Raw genomic sequence first — 25,619 nt, forward strand, 5'->3', positions numbered from 1 at the left:
TGCCTGTGTTGATCCCAGACACCAGAGAAACCATCAGACGGAGTGTAGAATATGCAATGTAAACAGCCATGACGGCGAAGTTTGTGCAAAACTCCGTTTGACAGAAGGGGGCTTAGCGACTGACATAAGAAGTTAGCCAGCCCCCTTCATACACCGCACTGATGACATGCTGACACATGAAACTCTCTCTTGTGTTGGGTACAAGCCGAAAGTGGGGCCTCTGTAAAATAGGGACATATGTGTGGACCTTTACTACTATAAGTCCATTAGATAGTTGGTTATCTGTTATATCAGAACCACATTTAAAGTTTTTATGTTTTTAAGTGGGTAAGTTCTTAATGAAACTTGAAGTAGAGAGAAAGGCGTTTTGAGGTGCTTTTTTGCGTTCTTGATCATATGATACTGGCGGCAATTATAACCCTACAATATCTTGTCCTTATACCCCAGCAACTAAATGTGGGAGAACATATGGAGGACGTATTCTATGATTCACAGTTCTCCTGTCCTTGTAGACGGAAGCACAATGGCCATGTTCTTGTCTGTCCTTCATGGTGTGGATGTTCTTCTCAAACTATTGTTCATGTTCATCTCCTTTATATGTCTTTCTCTTTCTAAAGATTCTCGCCTTGACCTTTCTCCTTTGTGAGAGACAGTCTGCGTTATCTCTGCCTCCTTATATACTGATACTTCGTACTTTCTAATTCAGGTGAAAGCCTGACTTTCATAATCTATGTCTTCTCCACCTCAGCCTGTATAAATACTTTCATCTCAAAAAAGACAAAAGTATTCTAGGAATTATGACTTTACTGGCTAAACTGAAAAGATATATGTGCAATCATTCGGAGCGCACAGGCCCCTTCATCAGGCGGGTTTACCAATGAGTGACTGAGACAAGCGCACAGCGTTTAAGCAATGTAACAAGACACTTAGGGGTGCTTCACACACAGCGAGCTCGCTGCCGAGATCGCTGCTGAGTCACGTTTTTTGTGACGCAGCAGTGACCTCATTAGCGATCTCGCTGTGTGTGACACTGAGCAGCGATCTGGCTCCTGCTGCGAGATCGCTGCTCGTTACACACAGCCCTGGTTCGTTTTCTTCAAAGGCGCTCTCCCGCTGTGACACACAGATCGCTGTGTGTGACAGCGAGAGAGCGACAAATGAAGCGAGCAGGGAGCAGGAGCCGGCATCTGACAGCTGCGGTAAGCTGTATCCAAGATAAACATCGGGTAACCAAGGTGGTTACCCGATATTTACCTTAGTTACCAGCCTCTGCAGCTCTCACGCTGCCTGTGCTGCCAGCTCCGGCTCTCTGCACATGTAGCTGCTGTACACATCGGGTTAATTAACCCGATGTGTACAGCAGCTAGGAGAGCAAGGAGCCAGCGCTAAGCAGTGTGCGCGGCTCCCTGCTCTCTGCACATGTAGCTGCATTACACATCGGGTTAATTAACCCGATATGTACTGTAGCTAGGAGAGCAAGGAGCCAGCGCTCAGTGTGCGCTGCTCCCTGCACACACAGCTAAGCGGTGTGCGCTGGTAACTAATGTAAACATCGGGTAACCATACCCGATGTTTACCTTAGTTACCAGTCTCCGCAGCTTCCAGACGGCGGCTCCGTCCAAGCGCAGCGTCGCTTGCATGTCGCTGCTGGCTGGGGGCTGTTCACTGGTCGCTGGTGAGATCTGCCTGTTTGACAGGTCACCAGCGACCATGTAGCGATGCAGCAGCGATCCTGACCAGGTCAGATCGCTGGTCGGATCGCTGCTGCATCGCTAAGTGTGAAGGTACCCTAAGACATGGGATGGATAGAGCAAAATATCATAAAGATAAGCCAAAGTAATAAAGCTGAAGTTTTTATTAATGATGGAGAGGTCATTTGTTTATATATTTTTTTAACGGTTCTGGCTATCTACGGTGCCCTTTTAAGCTGAGATCGCTTATGCATCCTATTACAACCCTGATCTCGTCTTTCTGGGCTCATTTCTTGAGGAATTTACTATCAACTTTACGCCAGAAGAAAGTAGTCACAAGTTTCAGTTCATTCTGGTTTTCGCATCTTCCTTCCACCACACTGTTCAAAATGAGGTGGTAATTAAAGAAAGTAATGAAAAAAAATGGCGTAAAATTCCAACCCAAATTTACTCACTGGTTAGCGTGAAACTTATGACGGGTTCTCTTTAAAGGGAACCTATCACCAGTTTTTTGCCACCTAATCTGAGAGCAGCATAATGTAGAGACAGAGACCCTGTTTCCAGAGGTGTTTCACTTACTGGGCTGCTTAGTGTAGTTTTGATAAAAATCACTGTTTAATCAGCAGTAGATTATCATTGATACTGGGCTGCTTAGTGTAGTTTTGATAAAAATCACTGTTTAATCAGCAGTAGATTATCATTGAAAAACTACTTGGCCTATTCCAGGTAGTCCAGCATATTCATGAGCTCTGTATAACTGCTAGATCTGCAGCAGAGAAAAGATTGATTTTATCAAAATGACAGCAAACACCTCAGTGACACATCGCTGGAATCAGGGTCTCTGTCTCTACATTATGCTGCTCTCAGATTTGGGAGCAAAAACCTGTTGACAGATTCCCTTTAAAAGAATTATTGTGAGGAGTTTATTAAGCCGCTGTCATCTGAACCAATTACTTTACCATAATTTGGAGTGTTCTGATCATATTGATTGCCAGAAAGCAGTATATGAACATGTTTGTCTCCTTCCAAGCATTAAAGGGAACCTGTCATATTGAATAATGCTATTAACCTGCATGTATAGTGTTAATTTGCCGATCATTAGTGTTAGAAAGGTGCCTGGTAGCTCTACTAAAAGCGCGGCATTTGGCAAAAATGAACTATATTCCACCTATCGGCTTTCAGTCATACACAGGTGCCGAAGCGCCCACAGTCGCCCCTCACAGCACTGTGACACATGGCTGTGAGCACTATGACTGACAGCTGGTTCTGCAGTGCTGTATGCAGCGGCTATAAGCACGTCTCGGCTCTTTGACTAACACTGTACAGATATACTGCAAAGCCAGCTGTAAGTCAGGGTGCCAAGGCATGCTTACAACACGGCTCACAGTGCTGTGAGTGGAGACTGCAGCCACGCCGACACCCCTGTATGACTGAAAGCCGGCATCTACGTGGAGTAATAAATTGAATTTTTTCTATGTGCTACACTTTTAGTAAGGGGGCCAGGCACCTTTCTACCACTATTGACCTTTGGATTTACAGAATATCTGAAAGTTAAAGGGTTATTGCCATCTCCAAGATCCTACCCCAATATGTAGTAGGTATAATAATAATATTAGCAAATATCTCCAATTAGAAATGTAGTATAGTTCTCCTGATTAGCTATGTCGTTTACGTTATGTTTAGAGCATATCAGGACCTTAGGTATCCATGGTTACGGCCTTGCATATAGTCACAGTTAGTTAGTTAGCTGCTCGTGGTCATAAGCATGGATATTTAAGATCCTGCAATGCCCCGAACATGAGGTAAGCTACATAGTGAATCAGGAGAACTATACTGCATTTCTCATTGGAGGTATTTGCTAATTTTTGTATTATTATAACACCTACTACATAATGGGGTAGGATCTTGGAGATGGGAATACCCCTTTAAGGGAACGTGCACACGATCAGCTGCGTCCAATATGCTGCGTTCAATATGCTGCGTTGTACAGTACAAGCATAGTGAATGGGCTTTCTAGAAATCCCATGCCCACTGTGCTTGTTGTTCCTGCAGCAAACACTGACCTGCGGTGCGACTTTCCGAGCCGCAGCATGTCAAATGTTTACTGCAGAGTCGCAAGTGTCCTCCATAGGGAGATCACAGCGAGGAGACCGCAGCGCACTGAACCCTGATTGTGGGTACGAGCAGGTTCGGTCTCATTTGTTCTCCTGCGGAGTAGACTTACGGCCCCGCAGGTCAGGACCCGCAGCGTCCAGGACGCAACGAGTCTTGATTGTGTGCACATACCCTGATAATGTTATCCAACATCACAGTTTCCCTTTAAGAGGGTATACCCATCTCCAAGATCCTATCCTAATATGTAGTAGGTGTATTCATAATAATATTAGCAAATATCTCAAATTAGAAATGTAGTATAGTTCTCCTGATTCGCTATGTCACTTACCTCATGCACAGGGCACTACAGTAGCTTAGGTATCCATGGTTACAACCTACTCATATGGTGACAATTACTTAGTTGATCATGGTCGTAACCATGGATATCTAAGCTGCTATAATGCCCTGCACATCAGGTAAGAAATATAACTAATCAGAAGAACTATACTAGTTATATTTCTTACCTCATGTGCAGGGCATTATAGTAGCTTAGATATCCATGGTTACGACCATGATCAACTAAGTAACTGTCACCATATAAGTGGGTTGTAACCATGGATACCTAAGCTACTGTAGTGCCCTGCGCATGAAGTAAGTGACATAGCGAATCAGGAGAACTGTACTACATTTCTAATTTGAGGCATTTGTTATTATTATTATTATTAATATTAAATCTACTAAATATTGGGATATGATCTTGGAGATGGGAATACACCTTTAAGTACAACTCCTCCTCCCTAGACTATGGAAGTCCTTAGCACACACTAGTTTACACCTTTCTTCTGTAGATGTCTTCATTCTAAGTCCCTTTTAATTTTAGGGTGTAGTTTTTCCTTTATTCTTCATACTTAACACAATAATTGAATCATAGAATTGGCTTCATCCTGCATAAAGGGACTGGCCAAAAAGCCACACTTTGTGCCCGGGCTGCCTAGTGTCATGGCTTTTAGCTCAGCAGCTACCACACATGGGGGATTATTTTCTCAGACTAAGGGTTTATAGGCTGCTTTAGAAGAGACCTTTTCATTAAACGACTAATTGTCCTTCATTAAGAACTTGCCTGTGTGCCAGCCGGGCATCCTCAGCACAAATGATAGTAAATTTGGCAGCAAAAAAACAAATTAATTCAAGTTCACCTAGAAAGATGTTATTGATACTTTTGAAAGCTAATTCAAAGAGGGTAAAAATAGCAAAAAAACAACAACAAAAAACGGAGGTACAAATGAGTCTGCTGCCATTTACCATGGCCTGATGCTGATTATCACTGGCAGGCTTGTCTAGATACAGGGAACACATGGAGGGGGCGATTATTCTTTTTGTGTTTTTCCTTTTTCTTTTAGAGAATTTTAACAAATCGCACTAGACTTGGAAAAAAAAAGTTTTAAGAAGAGTTAATAATATAAGAAAAGAAACAGAAAGTAAATAGATGTTAGTCGGCAAGCAGCCTTTTAGAAACTTAAAATAGACCTCAAGGGTTCTTCAGCCCCTGGACTCCGCACTCTTGGAGAATGTGTGAGGATGGGGCTTAGTGAAGAAGTGCAGAGCTTAGTTTACCAGGCTTCCATAGAGAAAAAGGACAAAAGTTATTATTCCCCAGCAATCATGTCCATCTAGGCTTTAAATGGTCACTGTACTTTTAGAAAACGTCAACTGGAAAGTCTGGCAATCACGTTATTAAAAATGATTCTGACTTACAAACAAGAAAATCACTCCAAAGCGCCAACACTCGATGTGCTTTCTGTCCACTACCTGTTGTCAGGTGTAATCCATCTGTATCAGCAAACATGTAGAGATGGATTACAGGAAGGGAGGTAGATCTTGGCTCTCCTGCCTGTAAAACGGCATACAGGCATTAAAAAGATGCAAGTTTTAAAGGGAATTTGTCACCAGCTTTTTAACACCTAATCTGAGAGCAGCATAATGTAGGGGCAGAGACCCTGATTCTAGTGGTGTGTCACTTACTGGGCTGCTTACTGTGGTTTTGATAAAATCACTGATTAATCAGCAGTAGATTATCATTAGAGGACTAGAATCAGAATATTAGAGTTGGAGTGGACCTCCTGTGTCATCTGGTCCAACCCCCTTCTCAAAGCAGGATTCACTAAATCATCCCAGACAGATATCTGTCCAACCTAATTTTAAAGACTTCCATTGAAGGAGAACTCCCTACCTCTCGTGGCAGCCTGTTCCACTCGTTGATCACCCTCACTGTCAAAAAGTTTTTTCTAATATTTAATCTGTATCTCCTCCCCATCAGTTTCATCCCATTGCTTCTAGTCTTTCCTTGTGAAAATGAGAATAAAACTGATCCCTCTACAGTGTGATAGCCTTTAAGATATCTGTAGACAGCTATTAGGTCTCCTCTCAGTCTTCTCTTTTGCAAGCTAAACAATCCTAAATCCTATAACCGCTCCTCATAGGACATAGTTTGCAGACCAGTCACCATTCTGGTCACTCTTCTCTGAACTTGCTCCAGTTTGTTGATGTCTTTTTTTAAAATGTGGTGCCCAGAACTGGACACAATATTCCAGATGAGGTGTGACCAAAGAGGAGTAAAGGGGGATAATGACTTCACGTGATCTAGAATGTATGCTTCTGTTAATACATCCTAGAATGGTGTTTGCCTTTTTTGCTGCTGCATCACACTGTTGACTCATGTTCAGTCTGTGATCTATTAGTATACCTAAGTCTTTTTCACACATGCTGTTGGATAGCTCTATTCCTCCTATGCTGTATATGCTCTTTTCATTATTCTTGCCAAGATGTATGACCTTGCATTTCTCCCTGTTAAAAATCATTCTACTGTAAATGGCATGTGGCAGGTAGTCCAGCATATTCATGAGCTCTGTATAAGGGTACGCTCACAAAAGCGAATGACACGGATGAGTGCAATGCGAGAAAATCTCACATTACATTCGGACCAATGTTAGCCAATGAGGGAGAGGAGATGGTCAGCTTCTTACTCATCCAGATTCTGGATGAGCGAAAAGTAGCAACATGCTGCGATTGTCGCGGGAGATGTGTCACTCGCACCCATACAAGTCTATGGGTGCAAGTGAAACATTGGACTGCCCCCAGATTACATACAAGTACAGTGTGATATAAGCACAGTTTGATAATGGACGAGATAAGATTAATCCCTCCCGCTCCTCTGCAGCACCCATCCTCTCCTCCGCAGCTGTGATCCAATAGCAGGATCGGATCACAGTTGCATGACACTCGGCTCACGCTGGCAGCACAGTGGGAGCCAGGGGTCATTAGCATATCGCATCCAATGCACTCACATTGGATGCCATTCCATTATGTGAATCCAGCCTAAAGGGGGCTTTACACGCTACGACATCGCTAATGCGAACTCGTTGGGGTCACGGAATTGGTGATGCACATCCGGCCGCATTAGCGATGCCGTTGCGTGTGACACCTATGAGCGATTTTGCATCGTCGCAAAAACGTGCAAAATCGCTCATCGGTGACATGGGGGTCCATTCTCAAAAATCGTTACTGCAGCAGTAACAAAGTTGTTCCTCGTTCCTGCGGCAGCACACATCGGTACGTGTGACACCGCAGGAACGAGGAAGCTCTCCTTACCTGCCTCCTGGCCGCTATGCGGAAGGAAGGAGGTGGGCGGGATGTTACGTCCCGCTCATCTCCGCCCCTCTGCTTCTATTGGGCGGCGGTTCAGTGACACAGCTGTGACGTCGCTGTGACGCTGAACGAACCGCCCCTTTAGAAAGGAGGCGGTTCGCCGGTCACAGCGACGTCGCCGGACAGGTAAGTAGTGTGACGGGTCTGGGCGATGTTGTGCGGCACGGGCAGCGATTTGCCCGTGTCGCACAACAGATGGGGGCGGGTACCCACGCTAGCGATATCGGTACCGATATCGCAGCGTGTAAAGCGGCCTTTACTGCTACATCTGCAGCAGAGAAAACATTGATTTTATCAAAATGACAGTAATCAGCTCAGTAAGTGACACATCGCTGGAATCAGGATCTCTGTCTCTAGATTATGCTGCTCTCAGAAGGAGGAGCAAAAACTTGTTGAATGATTCCCTTTAAGTTTAGGGCTGATAACTGTATTAGCATGGACAATGAATGCTGGGGAATGGAGAAGGAAACTCCAACACCTATAATGCTGGCAGAAAATGTATAAAGAGAAACGGTTCGCTTAGAAAGTATGGATTAGCATGTTTTAAGTCTACACGAATCAGAACAGTTAATGGATGTATTAGACTGGATTGTGCAGGTAAAACTTGTGAGGGATGAAAGCCGCAAAATCATGCTGTTGTATAGGTTATGTGTAAATGGACGGGTACACTTTAAATAGAGGGGGATGAGCAGTTTTCATACACAATTTTCCGCCCTGAAATCAGCCCTTAAGATTCACATTAAAGGGGTTTTCGCTACAAAGTTAGAAAATGTCTTGTGATGTGTCCTTTACCACATAAACAACTATATTGAGATTCAGAGATACACAATATGAGGAATGGTTTGTTTGTGGCGCTGTCCGTGTAATTGGCGGCTTTCATTTATCAGGATGAGCATGGGATAGATGGCATTTTCTAGGGCGGATCGTGCCCTGATCCATATAAAGAGTTGGCTCCGAGCTGTGGCAGACTGGAGTCTCTATGTGGGGTTCTGCGCCTTTCGTTCCTCTCCTCTTTAATTCTCCAAATCCTCTATCCCACATGTGGGATTCCTGCCCCCCTTTCAAATGTCTTTACAAAGAGGCCAGATTGTTCGGTAGCCCAGTGGGTCTGGCAGAGGGAAGCCGCTTGGCTCCTGCACTGTCTGTACCTCCTCCTGCCCGTCTTTTTAATTTCACATGGGTTCTTTCTGAGACTATTTGCCAAGTCTCTGAAGAGTTTAGTAAGAAATAGCGAAAAACCCAGGGAAATGCAGATATCTGGACCCTGTGAGGGAGAATCTGCCATGATTTGGATATGCAGCATTGCGTAGAGGCATTTGTGGCGTGCGGCGGCCATTGTCTAGGGGTCTAATGATCTAATGATGGCTGGCCAGGATATGACACCAATTTAATCAGCATTTATCTCATCTGTCCAAATCAATGTAAATGTCGTTATAGTGATTTTGTCATGCCAGGCTTCCTCCTTCTCACTGGCAGCAGTTGAGTTAACTTCATTATGTATGTGGTTTCACAGGGCATAAAGGGCAGAGCGCCAGAGGTACAGAAAAGGGTCACAGATCCCTCTGGTGGCGTCCAGGCTGCCTGGTTGCCAGGTAACAGGAGTAGGCCCTGGCAGCTGTGTGACATGGGCATGGGACCAGATGTCTTTCCTAGTGATTGAAAGGAGGGAAGAGGGAATTGTATGAGCAGCGTTTCTATAGTGTACTGTAAATCGTATCTTTCCCTCAATTCACCATTATAGGCCTGGATACATCTAATAATGGTGGCGGATGTATCTGTATATGCCTCAGTACACGTGTGCAATCTTTATACTAATCCCAAACCACCAAAATCTCTTAAACTAGCCATAGACCTAGTGAATATTAGATTTAAAGGGGTTGTCCAGGCTTGGGACAAGATCGTGACACGAATCCCTAGTATTGCTGTCATGTGCCGGCTAGACTCATTCAAGTGCTCTCCATAGAAGTGAATGCAGAGAAGCCGGATGAGTCTATCGGCATGTGACCACAAGTATGCACATCATGCGTACATATATGTGACCATCAACTAGCATGGGAACACTGGGAATCATGGCAGTGTGCGCACTGGCCAAATGGAGTCATATAAAGTGACTGCAAACTTTTGTCCCAAGCCTGGACAACCCCTTTAATTCTAAATAACCTTTGTTACAGGCAAAAGCAATAATCAAAGCATTTTGTCAGCTATCTTAAAGGGATTGTCCAGGCTTGGGACAAGATTGTGACACAAATTCCTGGTATTGCTGTCACGTGTCGTTCAAGCGCTCTCCATAGAAGTGAATTAAGAGAAGCTGGATGAGTCTATCGGTATGTGACCACAAGTATGCACATCATACATACATATATGTGACCATCAACTAGCATGGGAACACTGGGAATCATGACAGTATGTGTGATGCCCTGGACCCCAGGGGTCACAGGTTATAACACCTACCACATTACACACACATCCCCATCCCTTGTGAGGACACAACAGTCACCCGAAAGGGAGACCTGATGCCTCCCTCAGGGCCAGTAGGGCACACCAGGTGGGCGGAGTCAGGTGGAAAGGCACGCTCACCGAGGAGACTACTGTCCTGAGGCAGGAAATACAAACAGTTTAAGTTGTACAGTGACAGTGACAGGAGGTGTGGAGGAGCAGAGCTGTCAGGGACCCGGGTTGGAGCCTGGGATCCCTGTAACGTCAGGCAGGCAGACGGTAGTGGCCGCCTGCAGGAGTACCGGTACAGCAACCGGCGGAACCGTAGGGACCAGGCCAGGGTTGGAGCCCGCCGGCCCTGAATCGGGGAGTCAACCGTTTACCGGAGCACCAGAAACCGGGTACTCAGACCCCGTCCTAGCTTAGAAGCCACTGAGTTTAGGCAAATTAACTGATTGCAGTCTGGACCTCACGGGTTCATCCTCACCCAAAGTCCCGAAAGAAGGCAAAAGCCCACTGATACCGGGTGAGAGCCACCGCCAAGGGCCAAACATCCGACGGGCCAGCGCCTGCGGGCAACCGAGGGCTCCTCCGGCAGATAAACGCCGGGGGGCGAGCTACCACTGTCCAGGCAGGGGAGCTAACAGTCAAACAAGAGGTGCAAGGGAAAGGGGCCACCATCAGCCTCACAAGGGACACAAGCAGCCGGTTGCGGGACCCGACCAGACCCGAACTTTGGTTTACCAGTGACTCTGAGTGTGAATTAATCGTGAGTACACCAGTGCCATCTGGGCATGACACCGCAGCACGGCACCCTGACAACAACACCGTCGCCAGTCCCCCCCCCCACGGGGCCCCGGGACACACCGCCCCTACCCACGGAGGGGCTAACATCTAGGCTGTGGCCGCAACACCGATCCCGGACGAGGCCCCCCCCCTTCACTCCAGCCGCAGCGGTGGTGCATCCCGTCATCACGACCCGTGGGTGGCGTCACAACCCGTCCGACGACAATGCGGCCCCCCCGGGCTGCGAACCTCGTCCCACACCACCACCTCACTGCCTCCCCTTAACAGAGCGACGTGGCCCCCGGGCCGGAGGCGCTCGTGCCACCGACATCCTCAGCCCGGACCTCGAGCGGCTTGGCCCGAGCAGCGGAGAGCGCCGGGCCCCTATCAGGGCGGTACATATGCACACCGGCCAACTGAAGTCACATAAAGTGACTGCAAACTTTTGTCCCAAGCCTGGACAACCCCTTTAATTATAAATAACCTTTATTACAGGCAAAAGCAATAACCAAAGCATTTTGTCAGCTATCTTCTGATTCCACATGTTTCCAGGTAAAATAAAAAAGCTTATACTCACCTCCGCAGCTTACGCGGTTCCAGCAGTGCCGGGACTCGCAGTGCCAGGGCCCCGCGTCCAATCAAAGGCTTCTCTCTTCCCGCCTTTGGATACAGGCGCAATCAACAGGAAGTCAGCCACAGCGCTCACGTCCTGTTGATTAACTTTTTTCTCCGAAGGTGGGGAGAGGGAAGCCAGCGCGCATTGAACACAGGGCTTGCATGATGTCTCAACCCCACATGAGACTCAACACCGCTAAAACCTCACCGGCCACAAAGGCGAGTATAGGCTTTTTTATTTTACCTTGGGGAAATATGTGGAATCAGAAGGGGTTGTCCTAGTAGTGGACAACCCCTTTAAATGGTAATACATGAGGATATCCCATATTTACAGGTCAAAGTTGAAGCAATTTGTGGCATAGAAAATCCAGCACTTGAAGATATTGTCCCTTTTAAAGGGATCCTGTGGGCTGATTCATGCTGCCCAAACCACAGGGATCACGAATCAGAGCCTAGCAGCACAATTACAGCTATCCAGGTATGTCTTTCTCTGAAATAATAGATAGTATCAGAGAAGTCATGCGCCATGCTCTGATTCTTTCTGCCTGTAGTTTGGGCATCACGAATGAGGTGACATGATCCCTTTAAAAATGGTACCGTACAGTGAAAGACATTAGAAACCAGTTATCTGGAGCTCCTCTTCTTGCCTGTGGCCAGCTTTCAGTAAATGAAGTTGCCACCATTGAGATAGTTGCTCAGTTTGGGTTGCCGTTGTTTTCTTTCTGGGTCTCATGATGACCGTCTGTTGATTGCAGCGTAGAGGAGGGTAAACCTTGCACTAAATATTGGAGAAGCAATAGACTTGTCAGATGTTCCTAAATAAGAGGGTCCCAATGGAGAAATTCTCTTCTATTACCCTATTCGAGCAGTGTTGTCTGAGTGCAGAGACCCCCTTTAAGAGATGCTGTGGTCTTGTACATTATGTGACCTTTCCCTAATTACTGAGGGGAATTCATGGCATATTTCTCTGGCTACAGCAGAAGCTCTATGTTGAAGCAGGCGCTGCGGTTAGTCCAGACGTTGCCCCCCAAGAGCTCACGTCTTCGATGAGGGGGGGAGGCGGTGGGATATGGCCTGAAGAAAATAATACAGGGGGCAGTCACAGAAGCATCTAGTAGACATTACATTGAGATTTATGTTGTACTGGAAAGAGCCACCATTAAAGTCGCATGGAAACAAAGGACGGTGCTGAAAAATGTTCTGTCTATAGGAAAACTGTAAGAGGCTGGAATTAGCGGTCAGAGGACGGCTTTTAACATATTTTCAAGGAAACGTCCTTTCTATTGTATCAATTCACAGTAAATTGACCATGTTATTTATACTCCCACATACTTCTGCAGGTCAGGTCCGAATTTTTCAGGCTACCCATGAGCCCATCGAGCTTGACTCCTACAGATAAATGATGTGTTGCCCTTGATGCACTGTATATTTACCCCCCTTGTGTAATTGCCGTGTTGTACGTGATGAGTGTGTGTATTTTCCATGCAGACCAACAATATTTCCTTGTATAATCCAATTTTGTCCTCTTCGTTCTTGTTTTTCAGGGGCCCTTCTGGACACCAGGCCCCATCTCTATGATTCCCTCTCTCTGAGATGGGAATGGTCTGTCCTGGGAAGGTGTAGGACCTGCCTCCATGTGAACACGGCGGAGTCCCATGAACCTCGGGCAACTGGGGGCGGAGCCCGCCTTGGTCTCTTCTGATTGGTTCTGGATGGAATTACGTTGAATGGACCAGAATCTTAGCGGGCTGGACTGCTTGTCAGAGCCAGATGAAAAGAGGTAAATGGCGGAGCTGCAATTAATTACTGGCATCACTTTTTTTGCTTCCCAAATGCTTAGTCAATGAAACAGATTTATCATGCCAGGAACGGGAATTACATGGTAGCTAAGTCTGGGACGTAGAATGGAAGTGGCTTTATGTCTATGGAAAAATTCTTTACAGACATCAGACTCTGAAATATTAATTTATTATATTTAAATGAATTATGCCCTGATTAGCCACATGTACTCGTCTTCCTAAACCTCTTATATCCATTTCCTTAAAGAATCACACATCCGCAGGCTCGCCAGGGGTCTAAATGATGTACAGATGTACGTGTATATAATAAAGGTATCTCTGAACATCTCTACCTACCCTATCTATATACAGATATACTGTATAACATTATATCTTGAAATAAGTCATGATTTGATAATAAAGAAGTGCAGTAACATGTTACAGACCACCCGTTTCACAGCACCAGGAGAAGTGACTGTTCACTGACCACTTCACTGCAGGGAAAGTGTAGTATTTATTATATGGCACTATGAATCACTATCCTTCAAGGGATCCTGTCAGGTCCCCTTTGCGCCCTCCAACCCAGCAGCATTCATACCTGTATGCCCAAATTTCCTCCATAACCAGCTCTTTATAATAATATTCACTAATAGAAATGTTTACAAAAATGACTTATAAATTTTGCTGCCCCTATGCTAATTAGGCCTGTGACTAGTCGCAGGGGCGTTGGTTCCCTTGACTAGTCGGCCCTTTTTCCAGGTTATCACACCCCTGGGCGTGGTAACATGATTTCCACCAGCACCAGTTCCTGAAAATCTAGTGGAAATCATGTTATCACTCCTACAGGTGTGATAACCTGGAAAAAGGGCAGACTAGTCAAGGAAACTAAAAAGGGCCGACTAGTCAAGGGAACTAAAAAGGGCCGACTAGTCACAGGCCTAATTAGGATAGGGACTGCAAGCTTTATAAGTCATTTTTTTTAAAACATTTTTATTAGTGAATAGCATTATACAGGGCTAGTCAACGAGGGAATTTGGGCATACAGGTTACAATGCTGCTGGGTTGGAGGGCATAGGAGACCTGACATGTTCCCTTTAAAAGGGTTGTACTGGACAATTTTATTTTTTAACTATGAGATGAAGAACTAACAGGCAGGTAGTTGCCATTGATCAGTTATTCCTTCTTTTTTCTTAACCCTTTTGCATCCTATTCTAAGCTTTAGATAAATATAGAAGTAGATAAGCTCTTTAATTCCTGCAAGGCCGCCATGTACGCCTGTGCCTCTGAGGAGCTGCAGGGAAGCTGTGGGACATTTGATTATCTCCTGCCTCCCTCTTGTCATCATTGTCACTCTCATCGCTGATTCTGATAATACAGATATTTTACAGAAGTGTCATTCCCTAAAGTACAAATGTCATCTCATAGATGGGGAAACTGCTCCCAGCATGATATTCTGCACAGACCTCTGCTATACTGATATTTATATCTTTCAATGAATGACATCTTTTATCTCTCCTTTTTAATATTTGCATATTTTTGTGCATTCTCCAAATGAAAAGTTCCATGTAAACAAGCTTGAAGGTTGGCTGCCCTACTTTAGGGCTGACCATAATACCATGCTGCGTGCTTTTGTTGGCTAGTTTACTTTGGTGGGTGTTCGTGTATTTGAGCCAAATGCAGCAGATGTTAAGCTGCGATTCCATTTTCAGTGGTTGCAGGGTTTACTGTAGCACAGGGAAGGAGAATGAAGTTATACACATCTCCTTTAATTAATTTTCCATGCATTAGTGGGGTCCCAGCTCTTCATGATGTCTGCTGCTTATGGGGACCTCTACTGGGCAGATGGGCTGAAGTTACAGAAACAGATGAATCCTCCTGCTGGCCATAGTGTACATACAGTCTGTATTATTCTATATTATTCTATCATGCTTTCTAGCCCATTACCTCCTGCAGCGTTCGCTTTGTAATACAGTTCATGTCCCGCAGAGGTCACAAGTTATAACAAGCGTTCTGGAAATAAAGCAGTGAGCAGGACCTCGGAAAGAGACCCCCAACACACAGAGTGGCATAGTAGAAGGAGGAAAGGTGTGAATTGCTAAGGATATTATACATGATCACAAAAGATGCCTAGTTTGTCTATGAAAAGTAAATATTGGGTAAGGTCCATCATAGATATAACACTACTGATGACACTTAGGCTACTTTCACACATCAGTTTTTCGGAATCAGGCACAATCCGGCGTGTGCCTGATGCAAAGGATCCGGCGCAGAATATGCAAAAACGGAAACTCCGGATCCTTTTTTTTTACGGATCCGGTATACCGGATCTGTCAAAAAACGGATCCGGCGCATCCGTTTCGTCCGTTTTTTTGCTGGATCCACTTTTTTCCCATAAATTGGAGCATGCTCAGTTTAAAAAAATGGTCCAGCGGCCGCATCCGTTTTTGCCGCATTACGCAGGATCCGGCGTCCATAGGCTTCTATTGTAAATCACGCCGATGCGCTTTTTTGTCAAAGATAGAAAACGTTACAAGAGACGTTCCATCCGGCCACCGCATTAGCCAATTACGACGAATCCAGAAAAAGCCGGATGCAACGCAAGGCCATCAGGCACAATCCGGCACTAATACACTTCAATGGGGATAAAATGGATCCGGCGCCGGATCCGTTTTATCCGTTTTTTTCTGGATTGTGGCTGATGTAAAAAAACTGATGTGTGAAAGTAGCCTTAGTCGTTAGGCTTCCATCTACTATTGTATGAGATTTGGACGTATGTTGCGGCGCAGCATTGGTAATCTATTGCAGATAGCTTTCGGTCTATGGTGGGGTAAACCTTCTTCTGAAATTAGGGGCTAATATCTGTGGCCACTTCACATCTCCTTTGATTTGCAAGGCTATTCCACCTTCGACTTCAGTGATTCCACTATGTCACCTCCCCAAACTAAGGGACAACTTATGTACCTGAAGGATTCTGCATATAGGCGCTTAGATTTCTGATCACTGGATCCATGTAAATATGACATAGGGAAAATGTGAGATTATGATTGACTGCACACCCACCTGAAGTGTCTGCTTTTCAGTCGTCAAGTTTTAATCTCTGTTTATATCCTTTTACATGCGACAATAAGCAGATGAATGACCATTCCCAATCATTTGTCCGTGTAAATATGGCAATGATCATTTTTGGAATACTTTTGTGATTATCACAACATTTATTTTCAGTACAGCACAGCTCTCCCGATTTCCTTTTTGTAGGCAGGTGTATTCCTGATTAATTCCTAATTCGGACTAGAATTATGGTGGCTCTGCTGGCCCAAAATATGGGCTCTCCCATGCTGCAAGCAAAGCTATATCTTGGCAGCACTGGAGCTGTACAGGGGGCACTAAAGCTGGCTACATTCAGCAATTGGGAGAGATTCAGAGTAGTGCTTACAAGCTCTATAGCAAAGAGCTTGTAAGTACTGCTCTCCTTGTCTATGGCTACTACTGATGGACTAAACAGATGGCCGGTAACCTAGTCATGAAGCAGGAAACAATGGAATAAAAAAAATCCCTTCATTCTTGAGTACTTTCAATAAAAGTAAATTGTAAAGTTAGAATTTCACTTATTAAAGAACTTTACAGAATTTTCCTCTTTGGGAAAAATGATTTTATGCTTATAAAATAACAAACAGAGCAGGTTCTCACCCTCTTAGGGCCCAGCGCTGGCTCTCGGTGTGTTTTGGCTACAGTAGTGACATCATGTCGACAGCACAAATCACCACTGCAGCCAATCATTGATCTCAGCGGCTCTACCAAGCTGGTGCTGGAAATTGGGAGAGCAAGTACCTGCTCTGTTAGTTATTTTACAAGTATAAAAAAATCTTTTGGAGACCACTTTTCTTAATCTGGAAAATCCCTTCAATGATTGTTTGCTCCTAGCCAGTTTTGGACTGTGTAATATGCCCTTTTTGTATTAGTTCCAAGTGACTTAATTTATCACTTCCAACATATTATATTTTATAGACATTAAGTGAGATCCGTTAGCCATTGACTCCAGTTTCCGTGGTCCATCTAGATAGGAATGTGTGGTAGACTACATTTTTCTATACAGTAGTAAAGCAGCTGTGAGTAGAAGCCTACCGGCCAGCATATGCCGGCAGGACCTTCTTCTGAATGGTGAACGGTGGGGCGTATGGAACATCAAAGGTATACATAAGAGAATGCTCCAAACATAAATCTCTAATGTTGCCAAAAACAAGATGTGAACATATCCTTACATTTTTAACTGCTGTGTCCTACATTAGAGCTTTCAAGCTGCAGCCTGGAAGGTCATATGGGGACAGTATGTAGACCAGTCATTACACATAAAACTTCATTAGAGAGCTTACAATGTGAAGATTGTCTGTCTAGATGACTGTGCATTTAACCACAGGAAGGAACTGCTGCAATTATGCGTACTTATGCTCTGTATATACCAGAGATGCCGAGGTGCTTCTGTACAGCTGCAGTTAACTCTCATGTCATGGGTCACTCCCCCTCTCAGCACCTAGACGTCTGATTTATGGCTTCAGCTCTAGTACCATTATTTCTGATGGAATAGAGGTTGACTTTAGGACTATTGGTGTCGCGGGCGGAGGAGGGGACGCCGCGCTCTCCCTACTGCTCGGGTCCGGCTGCCGCGGCTGCTGCGGCCTGCTGCTGCTCGGTGGCTCGAGCGATGGGCCGGATCCCGGGGACTCTAGCGGCGCTCCTCGCCCGTGAGTGAAAGGGGATTGGGATTTGGGATAGTTTATTGTCCGCGACGCCACCCACGGTTGTGGTGATTTGTTGGCACCACCGCTGCTCTGTATGGGGATCCCGGGAGTGATGGTATGGAGCAGCCAGTTGTTGTGTTGCCCCTCCGTGGGCAGGGGTTGGTGATCCCGGGGCCCAGTGGTGAGGTGGGAGATGCAGGGCTTGGTGGGCGCAGGGACGCGGGGGCAGCGCTGTGCCTTGCGGCACTGTGGTACTCACTCAGCCTGAGACGATGACACAGTTCTCGGTAAAACACACGGCTGGAAAGACGGTTCCCACGGACGGCTGCACTTGCTTTCCCCAGTAGGTGACGGTGACGGTCCCTCTGTCCTGCACCTATGTTGATGATGGTTGCGATGGGTTCCCACCGGTAACCCGCTCCCCGGCTTGGATATGGGCCGGAGGAGCCCTTCTTTGCCCGCAGGCGCTGGCCCTGAGAAACTGGTGCCGTGGCGGTGTCTCTCCGTAACGGTCGGACTGTTGCCTTCAATCGGGACTTGGTTGTTTGGAGACAGACGTCCCCTTCACTGACGGATTTGGCAAATTATGGCGACTCCTAGCCTTGCCGGGATCCGAAAGGCCCCTGCCCTGGTGCTGACTGTCCTTTGAATACTGCTCCAGACCGCCGGGCCACTACCCGTCCGCGGTCCTTCCAGCAACCTCCGAGCAGTCACCCCTCCAGACAATCACCGCCGTCTGCTGACCTTGCTGTCTCTCAGCCCGGGGCACACACCCGGACTAACTTCAGGCTTTTACTACTGTCACTTTTCACTTTAGCTCCACTACTACTTCACTTCTTTCTAATTTCACTTCCTTCACTCTAACACTCATCAGCTTGTTTACTCCTTCACGTCCCTAGCTGATCTGCCTGGTTCTTCCCGCCTCCAGGGCTGTGAACTCCTCGGTGGGCGGAGCCAACCGCCTGGCCCACTCCCTGGTGTGGACACCAGCCCCTGGAGGAAGGCAACAAGGATTCTAGGTAGCTTAGATGTTCCTGACTGGGGTGTAGGGTGTGGTGGTGTGATGACCTGTGACCCCTGGCTTGCCCAGGGCGTCACATTCCCCCTTAGCAAAATGCAGACCGTCCGCGGGCTGCCCGTCCAACACCGGTTTTATTTTCTGAAAAATATATAAAAGTGTAAAACGGTAACATATTTACATTTCATAACATCATCCCATAACGGGAGGCACATTTCTTTAACGTTGCAAACGGTTTACGGTCACGGTTTCCGCTCTCTCCCACCCAAGCAACCTGGCCCTGATGCTGCCCCTAAAGCCCAGGCAGCACCCCTTGACCCAAGTCCAGCACAAGTTACCCGAGCGGGATCTGTCCTTCCCCTCCAGAGGGTAGCCACCGGTCCCTGTGGTGGCTGGGCCCCAGCCGGCTCAACTGCGGGCCCTCCCTCCAACCTGCCTCTCTGGAGGCGGCATTGCGGAAAACTGTAACGGTAAACAACTTATTTACATTCCATTTAACGTTTGTGGTTGCCCTGCAAGTTCATGGGCTTGTCCATGAGCAGTTCCTCATGCAAAACTTTTTAAACGGTCCCCACGGGGACAATGGTGCCGGCAACGGCCGGTTTTCCAAATCACAGGTGACAATCTGGTTACTTTCCATTAATTACTCGTTTTCATCATTTTCAAAACTTTCAAACTTGTAAACATACTCACACAGTCTTCCTGACCCCCCCTCCTTACAGGACGGTCTCCCTATACCTAAGTTGGGGTCTACCTAGGTTGGGACGGGTGGACCTCCGGGGTCCGGTATCAGTAGGGCTAGGCAATGGGGTAGAGGGAACAATCGGTTCCTCCTCCCTGCTATCGTGTGGGGCAGGCGGAGGCATAGGGAAGCTGGGTACAGGTTCATCCCTGGGCACTGGCACTGGTTCTGGCTCACGGTTGATCACTTCCACCACTTCTTCATCCACGGGTTGTGGGAACAGTATCACTGGAAGAATCACCGCGCCGTTTTGTGTAGGCCAGTCTGCTGGGAAGTCACCCATCACAGTGTGGATCACCTCTTTTGCCTTCTCTGCTGGTGGAGGAACCGGTACTTCAGCCATCGCCCTCAATGCCGGTGGGCACCTCTTCAGATGGTCCCGGGAAACCGTGGCCAAGGTGCCCCCCTGGTCATGACTGATCTGGTAGGCCTTTCCATCTTCCCATCCTGTGGGTTGGACGACGTACGGGATTTGTTCCCATTGATCATCCAGCTTGTGGGTTTTCCTCTTCCGTTTTAACACCACATCTCCAGGCTGGAAAGGGCCCGCCGACGCTTTCTGATTGAAGCGCTGCTCCTGTTGTTCTCGACTCCGACTCAGGTTCTTCTCCACATACTCCTGGATCTGTCGGTACTGCACTCTCCGCCGGGTGTCCCATTCAGCCGTTGAGGGGAGGGTCTCTGGGGCTTCCAGTCCCATTTCCAGGTCCACCGGCAGTCGGCCAGGCCGAGCCCTCATCAGATACGCTGGGGTGCACTTCGTCGAGCTAGACGGGATATTGTTGTACATATCGACCAAGTCAGGCAGCTTTTCCGGCCACAGGTTCCGCTCCTCCAACGGCAACGTTTTGAGGAGGCCAAGGACCAGATGGTTCATCTTCTCACACATACCGTTGGTCTGGGCATGGTAAGGAGTGGTCCGGATCTTCTTGCAGCCGTACAGCTGACAGAACTCATGGAACACCTCCGCCTCAAAGGCTGGGCCTTGGTCGGTAAGCACCTTTTCAGGGTAGCCATGAGGTCGACAGAAGTAAGCTTGGAACGCTCTAGCGGCGGTACGGCCGGTTAAGTCCTTGACCGGGACAACCACCATGAACCGGGAGTAATGATCTAGTATGGTCAGAGCGTAAGTGTACCCACTTCGGCTGGGGGTGAGCTTTACATGGTCCAAGGCGACCAGCTCCAGCGGTTGGTGTGTAACAATTGGGCGTAGGGGAGCCTTTTGGCTGGCTTCGTCCTTCCTCCTCAACGTACAAGGACCGCACTCTCGACACCAGGCCTCCACCGACTCTCGCATCCCACTCCAATAGAACCGCTCCCTCAACAGCATTTCCAGCTTCTTCCACCCGAAGTGGCCAGCACCATCATGGTACGCCTGCAGAACAGTGGGTACATCAGCTTGGGGAATAACTAACTGGCGGATTTTCTCGTCGGTCTTTGGGTTGATCAGCTCACGGTACAACCTCCCCTGATGTAGACACAGCCGGGTCCGCTCCTTCCACAAGCGTTGAGCTTCAGTGGGGGTGGCAGGGTCTATTCCAGTAGCGCCTTGCTCCATCAGGGTCTTGACTAGGCGGACAGCGGGCGCCTGATTTTGAGCTTCCTGCCACTCCCGACTGGGCAGCGGATCCAGGTTCACCCGTTGTTGGTGGACATGTACCTTCTCAGTTGGTGGCCGATGGAATGCAGGCAACTCGATCTCCTCGAGGTCATCATCCTCCCACCCACCTTCTGACAGGTGGGGCATCCGAGAGAGGGCATCAGCATTGATGTTGACACGACCGGCCCTGTATTTGATGGTGAAGTCATAGTTGGCTAGCCTGGCCACCCACCGCTGCTCCAATGCGCCCAGTTTGGCCGTGTCCAGGTGAGTCAACGGATTGTTATCCGTGAAAGCGGTGAATTTTGCTGCAGCCAAGTAGTGGCGGAACCGCTCGGTGATAGCCCACACCAGTGCCAGGAGCTCGAGCTTGAAGGAGCTGTAGTTCTCAGGATTCCTTTCAGTCGGCCGGAGTTTTCGACTAGCGTAGGCAATCACCTTCTCCTTTCCTTCCTGGACCTGGGACAGGACTGCCCCCAAACCCACATTGCTGGCGTCTGTGTAGAGGATGAATGGGGAGCCGTAGTCAGGGTACGCTAGGACCTCTTCCCCAGTCAAAGCCGCTTTCAGCTGACGGAATGATTCCTCATGCCTGTCCTCCCACCCCAGTGGGGCTCCGATGGGTCTACCACCTTTGGTCTGTCCCACGAGGAGGTCTTGCATGGGGGCAGCCATCTTCGTGTACCCCTTGATGAAGCGCCGGTAGTACCCCACCAGACCCAAAAACTGCCTCACTTCTCTCACGGTGGTTGGTCTTGGCCAGTCCTGGATGGCGGTGATCTTTTCAGGGTCGGGGGCAACACCGTCCGCACTCACCACATGCCCCAGGTACTGCACTCTGGGTTTCAGCAGGTGGCACTTGGAGGGCTGCAACTTCATCCCGTATTTGGCAAGGGACGCGAACACCTCAGCGAGGTGTTCCAGATGGGCTTCGTACGTCTGAGAGTACACAATCACATCATCCAGGTATAACAGGACGGTCTCGAAGTTCAGATATCCTAGACAGCACTCCATCAGCCGTTGGAAGGTTCCCGGGGCATTGCACAGCCCAAACGGCATACTATTGAATTCGCAGAGCCCCATTGGGGTGGTGAAGGCGGTCTTCTCCCGGTCTTCCGGGGCCACTGCCACTTGCCAGTACCCACTGGTGAGGTCAAGGGTAGAGAAGTAATTCGCGGTTCTCAGTGCAGCCAAAGATTCTTCAATACGGGGCAGAGGGTAGGCGTCTTTATGTGTTATCTGATTGATCTTCCGGTAGTCCACACACATCCGCATGGTACCATCCTTCTTCTTGACCAGTACCAACAGAGCGGCCCAGGGACTACAGCTGTCCCGAATAACCCCTGCCTCCTTCATATTCCTCAACATATCTTTGGCACACTGGTAATGTGCAGGGGGAATAGGCCTGTACCTCTCTTTGATAGAGGGGTGTTCACCGGTGGGGATGTGGTGTTGGACCCCTTTGATCTGCCCAAAGTCTAGTGGATGTTTGCTGAAAACCTGTTCATACTCCTGTACCACCCTGTATACCCCTGCTTTGTGATGTGTAGGAGTATCATCAGTACCCACGTGTAGCTGTTGGTGCCACTCTTTTACCCCCCCTTGAGGCGGGGAAGTGCTGGTAATAGGTGGGGAGACTGAGGGACTGGCTTCATGGATGGTATGGGGATCCAGGGTGAGCAGCTTGGCAATGGTGGCATACCGGGGAAGCCTGACTTCTTCCTCCCCACAGTTCAGCACCCTCACGGGCACTCTCCCCTTCTTTACATCCACCACCCCTCGGGCGGCTATTACAGTGGGCCAGTGCTCGGAAGGTATGGGCTCCATCATGGCGGGGTAGTCACGCCCCTGAGGCCCTACTGCTGCCCTACACCAAATCATCATCTCACTCCTAGGGGGCACAGTCAACAGAGCAACATCCATCACTCTCACTCCACCAATCTCTCCTCCTGTTGAGTTTACATGCTGGCGGTACATCAAGGCTCGGATCTCACGCTGCACAGCTTGCTGCCGGCTTCCCGCCGCTGTGGCGGCCAGCTGTTGCAACAGGGTCAACACATCACCCATTCAGTGCTCCATCACATTGGTTCCCAGCACTATCTTCGGGTTATGATCACTAGGTTCATTCATGATCACAATCATACCCTGGTGTTGCAGTTCAGCTTGCCCCACTGTCATAGCCACCTGTTTATACCCCACTTGGGTCAACGGGAGTCCGTTAGCAGCAATTAGCGTTATACTAGTATCTGGGGGTGCCAGCTCGTCTATTCCCCAATACCGCTGGTACAATGTGTATGGTATGGTGGTTACCTGGGATCCAGTGTCCAAGAGAGCCATCACCGGTATGCCGTCCACAGCCACGGGGATGATGGGCCGGGCCCCGATATATCGGTCCCGCCAGTCTGGGGGGCCACGGTGTTCTACTCCTGAGGATTGGCCCGGGGCCCCAGGGGTTGCTCGTTTAACAGGCACTGTCGGAAGTAATGCCCAGGCTTACGGCACTTGTAGCAGATTGGAGGTCTGCTCCGTGGGTTGTTAGCACTTCTCCGCTGCATCCAGGGGACATCCTCAGGGTTGTCAGCAAGCTGTATCTGTGCTGGAGGCTGAGATCTGGTCAAAGGTTGGAGTGCAGCAAGGATCTTGGCGAGGTCTCCGTCCATGCGACGGACCTGGGCTGCCAGTTCTTCCACTGTGCTGCTTGGGGCTGCAGGTATTGGAGAGGTTGGTAGGGCCGGGGCCACCACAACGGGGGCCGTCTCGATGGGCCACGGGGCTGGCTCCAAGTTTTCTGAAGCTGGGGGCTGTAGTGCTTTAATGGCCCGCTCTTTTAACACGGCAAAGTCCACATCAGGGTGTTCCAGGGCCCAGAGCCGGAGTTGCTTACGATCCTCAGGGGACCTCATCCCCTGCACAAATTGCTCTACTAACATCTTATTGCTGTCCACCTCGTTGATAGGATTCACCCTCTTTAGCATGCAGAGGGCAGTTTGCAGACGTAAAGCATAGTCCCGAATGCTATCCACAGCCCGTTGCCGGCACTGGTAAAACTGCATCCTCAGCTCAGCTTCAGTTCGGGTCTCAAAGGCAGTCTGTAGCTTCTCAAAGATGGTGGCTACAGAGAGCCGATCCCCCTCGACCCAGGTCTCCGCCTCCTGCTCGGCTGTGCCGGTTAACTGGCCCAGCACTACCGCCGCCCTTTGCTTATCGGTCAGGGGGTACAGTTCTAGCAACGGGTTAAGCTTTTTCCGGAAGACCTGTAAAGCATCAGGTTTCCCGTCATACTGCGGTAGCCAGGTAGCTCCGGGCGCATAGGGCAAGGAGAACGGCATCACCTGAGCGAGTGCGGGGGCCGCGGCACCTCCCGCTAGCGCGGCCGGGGCCTGGGCAGGCTCATTCCCATCCGCGGGTGCCACTGCGGCTGCGACCGCCGCTCCTCCAGCGGCTCCGTCGGGCGCAGACATCTTGTTTCCATCCCCCTTAGCTCTTTCCGGCCCCTCCTCTCTCGGGGCGGGGTTTTGGCCTTCGCGCCTATGCTACTCGAGAAGACGCTCGAGCGGGAACTTTTCGCGCCAAAGATGGCGGCTTCTGAAATTTTTCAGCCGGATACCTCCGGCGGTCACAAGGCGCACCTCTACCCAACGGCAGAGCGGTAAGATCCTGTTCGTGACACCAAGTTGTCGCGGGCGGAGGAGGGGACGCCGCGCTCTCCCTACTGCTCGGGTCCGGCTGCCGCGGCTGCTGCGGCCTGCTGCTGCTCGGTGGCTCGAGCGATGGGCCGGATCCCTGGGACTCTAGCGGCGCTCCTCGCCCGTTAGTGAAAGGGGATTGGGATTTGGGATAGTTTATTGTCCGTGACGCCACCCACGGTTGTGGTGATTTGTTGGCACCACCGCTGCTCTGTATGGAGATCCCGGGAGTGATGGTATGGAGCAGCCAGTTGTTGTGTTGCCCCTCCGTGGGTAGGGGTTGGTGATCCCAGGGCCCAGTGGTGAGGTGGGAGATGCAGGGCTTGGTGGGCGCAGGGACGCGGGGGCAGCGCTGTGCCTTGCGGCACTGTGGTACTCACTCAGCCTGAGACGATGACACAGTTCTCGGTAAAACACACGGCTGGAAAGACGGTTCCCACGGACGGCTGCACTTGCTTTCCCCAGTAGGTGACGGTGACAGTCCCTCTGTCCTGCACCTATGTTGATGATGGTTGCGATGGGTTCCCACCGGTAACCCGCTCCCCGGCTTGGATATGGGCCGGAGGAGCCCTTCTTTGCCCGCAGGTGCTGGCCCTGAGAAACTGGTGCCCTGGCGGTGGCGGTGTCTCTCCGTAGCGATCGGACTGTTGCCTTCAATCGGGACTTGGTTGTTTGGAGACAGACGTCCCCTTCACTGACGGATTTGGCAAATTATGGCGACTCCTAGCCTTG

General features: G+C 48.8%; 1 protein-coding gene across 2 annotated transcripts in view; it reads left to right on the plus strand.

The window, feature by feature from the left end:
• The window catches only part of THRA (thyroid hormone receptor alpha), a 192,714-nt gene that overhangs the window by 109,617 nt on the left and 57,478 nt on the right, over positions 1 to 25,619 (plus strand). For both annotated transcript variants that reach the window (XM_075350142.1, XM_075350143.1), the window contains exon 2: positions 12,872 to 13,107. In XM_075350142.1, the coding sequence (XP_075206257.1) occupies positions 13,055 to 13,107 (53 nt within the window). In that variant the 5' untranslated portion in view covers positions 12,872 to 13,054. The remainder of the gene's footprint in view (positions 1 to 12,871; positions 13,108 to 25,619) is intronic.

This window comes from Anomaloglossus baeobatrachus, chromosome 5, assembly GCF_048569485.1.
Source record: "Anomaloglossus baeobatrachus isolate aAnoBae1 chromosome 5, aAnoBae1.hap1, whole genome shotgun sequence".
Taxonomy (NCBI): domain Eukaryota; kingdom Metazoa; phylum Chordata; class Amphibia; order Anura; family Aromobatidae; genus Anomaloglossus; species Anomaloglossus baeobatrachus.